A 9,081-nucleotide genomic window follows, 5' to 3' on the forward strand; every position below is an offset into this window, starting at 1 on the left:
CAATTTGTAGTAGAATTCTTGGTCATTCCTCTCACCAGGTTTGACTTAGTTTTGGGTATCAAGTGGCTTCAACAATTGGGTCCGATATTATAGGATTTCACATCCTTAACGATGAGCTTCACTTCTTGAAAGCGAGCCATCACTCTTCATGGCACTCATGCCCCCTCCCACTGCACACTCCAGCAATTACAGGTAACCACCTCGAACAGTAGTACCTTACAGTCCCTCATTACCTAATTTGGAGACTTATTTATGGAGCCTCAGTCACTTCCTCCCATCCGGACTTGTGACCATCGCATACGTCTGAAATTGGGCACGGAGCCTGTTGTTGTCCGGACCTACCGTTATCCGCACTTACAGAAGGATGAAATTGAGAGGAAATGCCAGTAAAGGCTCGACCAAGGCCTTATTCAATCCAGCAAGACCCCTTTTGCCTCTCCGGTGCTGTTAGTGCGCAAGAAAGATCAAACTTGGCGCTTTTGTGTTGACTACAGAGAGTTGAATGCACACACTGTCAAGGACAAATTTCCGATTCCCGTGGTCGATGAGCTCTTGGACGAACTCCATGGTGCCAACTTCTTTACCAAACTGGATTTGAGTTCAGGGTACCATCAGATCTGAGACTTACCCCCCCCCCCCCCCCCCCCCCCCCCATCCTGACGTGAAGAAGACTGCATTCCGTACTCACCATAGCCACTTCAAGTTTCTGGTCATGCCATTTGGGCTCTCCAACACCCCCTCCACCTTCCAAGCCCACATGAATGAGGTATTTCGGCCCCTTTTAAGGAAATATGTCCTTGTTTTCTTTGATGATATTTTGATCTATAGCCACATGCAACACTTGTGCACAGTGTTTCAACTCTTACATTCCCACCATCTATTTCTAAAGCACTCCAAATGCTCGTTTGGTCCTCCGGAGGTAGCGTATTTGGGCCATGTTATTTCCGCCGCCAACATCAAGGTGGATAGTTCAAAGATCCAGGTCATTGTGGACTAGCCTCCTCCAACGGCATTAAAAGGGTTCTTGGGCTTATCTAGGTACTACCGCAAGTTCATCCCAGCTTATGGTCAGCTAGCCATGCCCTTGACGAACTTATTGAAACGCAATGCATTCTAATGGTCCGAGGCAGCAACATCCTCCTTTGCTCAACTCAAGCTTGTGTTCGCATCAGCTCCAATGCTACAACTTCCGAATTTTGAGGATCTCTTTGTCATTGAATTTGATGCATCCGGGGGAGGCATCCGGGCAGTTTTACAGTAGCAGGGACATCCCATTGTGTATTCCAGCCAATACTTGGCCACTCATCATCACAAATTAGCGGCATATGAGTGTGAACTTATTGGAGGCCATATCTCTGGGGCCACCACTTCCTTACCCGCACCGACAATTGCAGCCTTAAGTACCTCCTGAGCAGCGCCTTACCACGTCACCTCAACAACATTGGCTCAGTAAATTGATGGGCTTCGACTTTTGGGTGGAGTTCAAACCAGGTCACCTCAACAAAGGAACTGATCCATTGTCCCGCCACGAGGTGCCCGAGCCCCAACTTCTTGCCATCAGTCAACCTCGGTTCTTACTGCTCGATTCTATTCGCGATGAGCTTCAGTAGACCCCGGACCTCCTCGCCCTCTTCTAGAGCGTTGAACAGCAGAAGTTGGACATCAGCTGGGCCATCCAGGACGGCCTCCTCTTGTACAAGCAATGAATTTATCTAGCTGCCACATCGTCCTTACTACCCACCATTATTTTCACCTATCACGATAGTACTCACGAAGGCCAGCAGTGCACTTCCTCCTGAGTCGTGACTTCTATTGGATAGGTATGAAGAGCATGATGGCTGACTACGTTTTCGCGTGCCAGGTCAGTCAGCGCAACAAATCCGACACTCTCCAACCAGCGGGTTTGCTGCAGCCCCTTTAGCTACCTACTCAAGTTTGGGCAGAGACCTCTATGGACTTCATTGAGGGTTTTCCGAAGTCGTCCAGTAAGTCTACCATCTTGGTCGTGGTGGACCATTTCTCGAAGTATAGCCACTTGATTCCTTTATCACATCCATATACAACGGTGCACTTAGCTCATATTTTCATGGACAACATTGTGCGCCTTCATGGCTTATCCGAAACCATCACAAGTGACAGAGATGTTTTTTTTACTAATACCTTTTGGAAGGAGATTTTCAAGCTACAGGGCACCAAACTGGCTTTCTCTTCCGCTTACCACCCCCAGATTGATGGACAAACCGAGGTCGTCAACCGCACACTGGAGGTGTATTTGCGCTGCTTTGTGGGAGATAATCCGAAGATTTGGGTCCATTGGCTCACGTGGGCAGAATTCTACTACAATGCTTCCTATGACTCAGCGCTCAAGATGTCCCCCTTTCAGGTGGTTTATGGTAGGCCTCCCCCTCGCCTTGTCTCCTATCTTGCTAGTTCTTCCCATGTGGCTGCCATCGACCAAGCTTTGGGGGAACGGGACCACATGCTCGCCCATATCCGGGACAACTTACTGCAGGCTCAGTCGTGCATGAAAAAATTTTATGACAAAGCCAACCGTGACCTCTTATGCCCCAGGCAATTATGTGTGGCTCCGTCTTCACAGGTACCGTCAATTGTCCCTCGCAGCATCCAAGGGTCACAAGCTCTCCCCCAAGTACTTTGGGCCCTTCCAGGTTTTGGAGGGCATCGGCAGCGTCGCTTACCGTCTCCAGTTACCGCCCGACACCCATATTCATGATGTCTTCCATTTGTCTCTGCTGAAGCCGTTCAAGGGCGATTCGCCAATGTTGCACACCCCTCTCCCTCCACTGTGCAATGGTCGCATCTTGCCCACTCCAGCTCATGTCTACCAGGCTCGCAAAGTCAATGATTGTTGGGAACTTCTCGTCCATTGAGCGAAAACGGATCCGGGGGAAACCTCTTGGCAACCGTTAGCTGAATTCTAGGAACACTTTCCCGACTTTGAGCTTGAGGACAAACTCTTTCTCCAGGAAGGGAGTGATGTTATGGACTCCAAAGCATCGAGAGTCATTGCTAGGCATAGGACTTAATTGATGTTAATCTCAAGTTAAGTTATTGGGCACTTTTGTAATTTTGCGTCAAGCTATTGGGCCAAGTCCTGGCCTACCTTGTATGTGTCCCTTCCTTTGTTTATAAGGAGGACAGAAATGTGAAATGAAGCAAGCATTATTCCAAATAGTCTAGCGAGATCAGGTACTCTCTCCTTAACGAGGCCTAAGGTAGAGTTCCTTCCAAAGCTCAACATATCTCTCTATCTCAAGCATTGGTCGTTCCAAACACCCAAAGTCCTTCTCTCCTTCGTCATCAAACCTGGAAGCCAGAGGAGATCGCCGGGTGACACGATCCATGGGGAGGGAACCTAACAGCCTCCTGGTAGGACTATGGAATAGAGATGGAAGAAAGAGATGCAAGGAACTGATAACATGCGGGAGACAACCGATGGTGAGACATAAAGTGCGAGATTAGCCCAAGAAAATGCACTTCATAGAACGAGGAACAAGTTTATTTTTTTATTGAGGAGATGTGAGATGGACAAAACAAGCACACCCAATGACCTTTATGGGAAGAGAAAATTTACTTATGTTCGGATTTTCGCATGCCACAAGCTACCATCATAACCTTTGATTCTTCTAATGTGGATCTGTCTCTCTAGAAATATCAAATTGAGAAATAATTTATTGGGATAGAGTAGACTCAAACGGTTTTTTTTTAGATAGAGTTTTCTATATAAAATCTTAGTCATGATGGTACAAACCACTCAGAAAGTTGAAAATTTTGCCATTAGTTGAAACTTTTTTGTTGCTTGACCTTCGCTACCTTAAATGTCAAAGATATTTCTAATAGTATAAAATTGTCCAAATGAAACATATAGTAAGAGAATAAGAAATCCAATAAAAATAGGAATTGAGAAAGAATAAGACTAAAAGGAAAAACAAAAGACTCATTTTTCTCGTTTTCTTCTTTTTTCCATGTCAGATATTTGTATGTTCTACTACCATGTTGATTTCTAGGGCAACACATAAACACAAGAGATCTCAAGGGAAGGAGAGAAGACATGAACTCTAGTTCTTTGGAGAGAGGAAAGAAGAAACCAAGGAAGAGAAGAAGAGGAAGAAATGGAGAGGTGTAAGGACGAATTTGAGCCAAGAGGAAGAAGCTTAAATGTTTTAGCCCATGCCTTTAGGTTGTATTTATAGTTTTGGGAAGGTGTTTACAATGACTACGATGCCCTTAAAGTGATACGCTTCAAAAAGAAAAGGATATAAGAGGATATACACTAGCTTGAATAATTAGAATTTTATGTCATCTTTATGAAAGTTTTTCTTATTTACTTACCATGTCATTGCTTCACATGTGGGTGTCTTTTAATAGAGTATTTTTTTCCATAATATTTGTTTTGTGTAAGCTAGGACCCTTAAAAAAAAAGAGTGATACCTAACTTGAGGGAAAGAAGTAAAAGGGAAAAAAAAAAAGTGTTGAAAAGCATGCAATGAAGAATTTCATGAACTATGGTAAAAAATCTTCTTATGCGACCAAAAATATTAATGCTCCAAGGAAGGAAATTAAAAATGAAGAATTTTGCATCCTTCAAAGAGCATTTGGCCACATGTGTTAAAGGCAGTTGAAAATTGAAGATTGATGACTATGTAACTTTTCTTTGCAAACTGAAGTTAGCCTCTAGTCCTAAACGGTCAGGGAAGCCTATCCTTATGTATGCAATATGAAGATTCTTATTGGACTGTAAATATGACAACAACAGGTAACAAGCAAAGGGTATGCAGTCCTCGACGTCTTTGGTTCCCTACTAGTTTCAATGTGCATCGTTCTCTTGCACATTTCTAGCAAACAATTTAGTTGAGCAGATTAGACGTTTTCTAGCCAACCTATAATTGAAAAATGAAATCTACGAAGAGGAGACTTCGCGAAATAGGTTCGTCAAAAAAAGATCCTGAAGACCAAATTTAAGGTAGGGTCGGTTCCAAAACTTCATTTTGGGGGTCTTTAAAGCAACTATGAGACCATGTGTAAACCAATCCTCTACACCATGTATATCAATTAAGTAACAGATCTTGGCCGTCAATCACTCTCTGATCGCAGGGTCCTGATTCATGAACCAGAATGTGGTGCCCGTCTCACCTAAAAAAGGACGCAGTTGTGGGAGCCTAGAGGACAGATCCTGTTTACACATAAGGAATACTTACGTGGACGCGCGCTTGAATTGAAATTTGATCCCGCGTGTCGTTCATCATATGTTGCTCTGACGCCTCGGTTTTCCCGTAGCTTTATCTTTCTTCCTCTTTTTACTACACGTTTGTCGTCTGTGTTCTTATCTTGAGTTTTCTTTTTCTTTTTCTTTTTCTTTTTCATGATCTTAATTACTAAAGACCCTACGCTACTCTCCAGGACCTTCTCTTTCTAATCAATCCCAGAGCAATTCGACCAATTAATTGGGACTACATCGTTCACTAATTCCACTGTGTTTTACAGCTTTCCCTTTAAAAGCCCGTTTAAGCCACCTTCCCCTTTCATCACCCCCACGCGTCGTTCCTTTCTGGACTGCAAGCCTGCAACTGCTCTGCCATGGCTCCCCTTCCCTCTTCTCTTCTCTTCCACATCGCCTCCCTTCTGGTTCTGGCACTCATTTTCCTCCGTTCCCCCGTCTTTGCCACCACTCCCCTCACCATAACGGTTGTCAATAACTGCAACTTCACTGTGTGGCCAGGTATCCAGCCCAACGCCGGCCACGAGGTGCTGGAGGGTGGAGGTTTCGCTCTCACTACCCTTACCCACCGATCCTTCCAGGCACCCACTCACCACTGGACCGGCCGCATCTGGGCACGCACTGGCTGCGTCTACAACCATGGCAGCTTCGCCTGCGCCACCGGAGACTGCGGCCGACTGGAGTGCGGCGGCGCCGGGGGTAAGCCTCCTGCCACCCTTGCCCAGTTCAGTTTCCACCATGCCAACGATCTCTCCTCCTATGGAGTCAGCGTCGTCGACGGCTTCAACGTGCCAATGACCGTGACTCCGCACGAGGGTAAAGGCGAGTGCCCGGTCGTCGGCTGCCGGGCAAAATTGCTGGAGTCGTGCCCCGCCCCGTTGCTCATGAAGGATCCTCACGGCAGCGGATCCGTTGTCGCTTGCAAAAGCGGGTGCGAGGCCTTTGGGACAGACGAGCTGTGCTGCAGGAACCATTACAATAGTCCAAATACCTGCCGGGCTTCTTCCTACTCGGAGTTTTTCAAGCACGCTTGCCCTGCTACATTCACCTATGCGCACGACAGTCCTTCTCTTACTCACAACTGTGCTTCCCCAAGAGAGATGAAAGTCATCTACTGCCATTGAAAGAAGCTCACTCAGCAAACCCTTCTACCCGTCATTCTGTCTTAGGTTACGACGAATATGAAAAAGAAAATGTAGAGTGAACTAGTAAGTTAATATTAACTACTCGTACGTTTTCCTTGTAACTTCTTTTCAGATCTGTTGCTTATGTACCTGGTTTCGTGTCTTGTTCCCCTTTACCCTTAGTAATAAAATCTGTTTTTCAGAAGAGACCCTCTGTACAAGCAAAAGCCGTATTGCGCGATTTAAGCAAAGTTTCACCGGTTGCAGACCAGAAAAATATGTTAAAAAGGATAGTTATTTTGGGATAGGGTTTATAATTTTCCAATTTGTTGATGGGAAATTGGTCCCTATGGTTTTTGTTTCGAGATAACATGTCGGGAGGGGAGACGGGCCGCAGCAGGACGACATGTAAAAAGTTATAAAAACAAGTGCTGGCATTTAGCAAAGAGGGTTCAAAATTTGAATTGATGATAAAGAATCATCTTCTGGACATGCTTTGAGCTTCACTTCAGTGATATAATTATTCTTTCTACTGGAAACTGAAACAGATGGTGACGCCTCTGGAAGCTCTGAAACAGAGTACGTCCCCTGCTTCTCTCGACTTTATTACATAGGGCAGCCGGTGGGTTTTGTTTTTTCTCAGCAAAGCACGAGGATCTGATTTCGGACACTCAGGAATCACATCCGGGCGCTTCGTGAAATCTCTACCAATGGTGTTAGTCAACAAACTGCAAAATTTGATCTTCATTGTCATCATATGCATCTTAATTATTTTTATTTTTTAAATAGGTATTAGTGTAGATAATTTTATCTTCATCTTCATCTTTGAAATTTAAAACTATTAATTTTATTAATTATAAAAATAAGTTAATTAAACTAAGTGTTTAAGTTAATAATATTTTAATTACCACTATTAAATTACAAATACAATAGAGTAAATAAAAAAATATAATTAATAAATAAAAAATATTATATTAATAACATAAGATAGATTTTGTATGGTATTAATTAATAATATATTTTGACAAACTTAAAAGTAATTAATTAATTAAATATATATTTTAATTATATTTTATTTACCAGAGACTTAAATATGAACTTTAATATAGTAATAAAATTGAAAAAAATAATAAATAAATACATATACAACTTTGAAAATAACCTAAAAAAAATTATTCAAATAACGAGTTCGTACCTTTAATATTAAAATCAACAAGTTACAAGTTTAGTACATATAAATGACGCATGTTCAAAAGTAATAAGAGTAAAACATCATTTATCGTTCCACATGGAAGTCGATATGGCATCTCAAAATTGTACGGCTCTTGTGGGTTCTAATGCACTCTGCCTCCGAATGCTTGTTACTTGAACAGAATGAACAGAAGAAGGGGCAAAATTATCTTTCGTTACAAAATTTCTGAACATTCACACCGACTCTTTGTGCTTGAGTTTCAACAGATTTAACAGGTTCCTGCCAAAGTATTTTAGTTCATCAAATAGGTTATGAATTGTAAAAGAGGATTAACAAATTAATTTTTAAAGGCAAAAAGAAAACTCAAGTACAAAAGTATTACAGTCATGAACAGTTCTATGACTTGGTACCACCTTATATCAACTTTGAAAACCCATTCATGAAGCAAGTTAGACTAGCCAGATCAAGAACAAAACTTCCCTAAGATCATAAATAGCTCGACACATCAGTTTCTCTATATTTAGCTAACACCAGACATGACCAGTAACAGGTTTCTTTCAATGAAATTTCCATATACAGGCAGTTAAATAATCATTGATAGGCACCAGATAAAACTGATCATCTAAGATGGTAGGTACACAGTTAAGGACATCAGATAGGTGAAAATTATGCAACAACTCTAGTATATCTAGGACATCTAATGATGGTCAAATTGAGAAAGCAGAAGACATTTGTACAAAACCACCTCATTCACAGAGCAAATTGGACTATCATATGTATAATAAATTAAGGATGAAACAGAATTCTTGAATGCATACGATAAGAAAAGTAGTAGACTTGTGCCATAAAATCGTCCATTTCCTGAAGTATATCAACACAAACAGTTTCCAACTTCTGATACATATTACCAACCCAACTTATGCCCTTTGATGAAAAGTCCGTTTTGAATATAATAAATAACTTTAGCTTAAGCAAGTTACTTTTTTCTCTCTCAAAGACTTCGGCCTATAGAAAGAGATGTTTTCATCAGCTCCTATTCATTAGGGATACTTTACATCTGCAAGACCATTACATCAAAGTTCTATTAAAATACATGTAATGGAAATTATAAAACATTTAGTTAAACTCGCTAGATAAGACATAACATCATAAATCCTACCAAGAAGGGGAGAGGCAACACATCACAACATTTTTAACCACCAATGAAGAAATTTCTCTTCCTCTAAACAAACAGATGACTCTAGTGCCAATATGTAGGAAGACTTGAGTGGTCTCTTCCCATCTAAAATCCCACTATCCATTCAACAACTTCACTAGTTTAAGATCAACATGTCAATAATCCACACCCATAAGGGCAGAATTATAAACATCCACACCCATAAGATATTCAATTTTCACTCAAGAGATCAAACTAAAACGAAATTTTATGTTACTTGGACACGTTGCCATACCAAACACCAATAAAGCCCTCCACAAGAATCACCGTAGATTAACTAAGTATTCTTCAGAAAAATGGTAAAAATAAA

General features: G+C 41.9%; 1 protein-coding gene across 1 annotated transcript; it reads left to right on the forward strand.

The window, feature by feature from the left end:
- Nucleotides 1–5,488: 5,488 nt before the first annotated feature.
- On the forward strand, nucleotides 5,489–6,570 carry LOC137966570 (osmotin-like protein). The gene has a single exon (XM_068813236.1). It carries the CDS (start codon nucleotides 5,599–5,601, stop codon nucleotides 6,361–6,363), a length of 765 nt encoding a protein of 254 aa, XP_068669337.1. The 5' UTR covers nucleotides 5,489–5,598; the 3' UTR covers nucleotides 6,364–6,570.
- The last annotated feature ends 2,511 nt before the right edge of the window (nucleotides 6,571–9,081 follow it).

Source organism: Aristolochia californica, unplaced genomic scaffold, assembly GCF_029961685.1.
Source record: "Aristolochia californica isolate CCGP_79_NKW_82.1479 unplaced genomic scaffold, dmAriCali1.0.hap1 SCAF_5, whole genome shotgun sequence".
Taxonomy (NCBI): Eukaryota; Viridiplantae; Streptophyta; class Magnoliopsida; order Piperales; family Aristolochiaceae; genus Aristolochia; species Aristolochia californica.

Bases quoted from the DNA above. Each gene is read 5' to 3' on its own strand.
- LOC137966570 (XM_068813236.1), top strand. From the start codon at position 5,599: ATGGCTCCCCTTCCCTCTTCTCTTCTCTTCCACATCGCCTCCCTTCTG.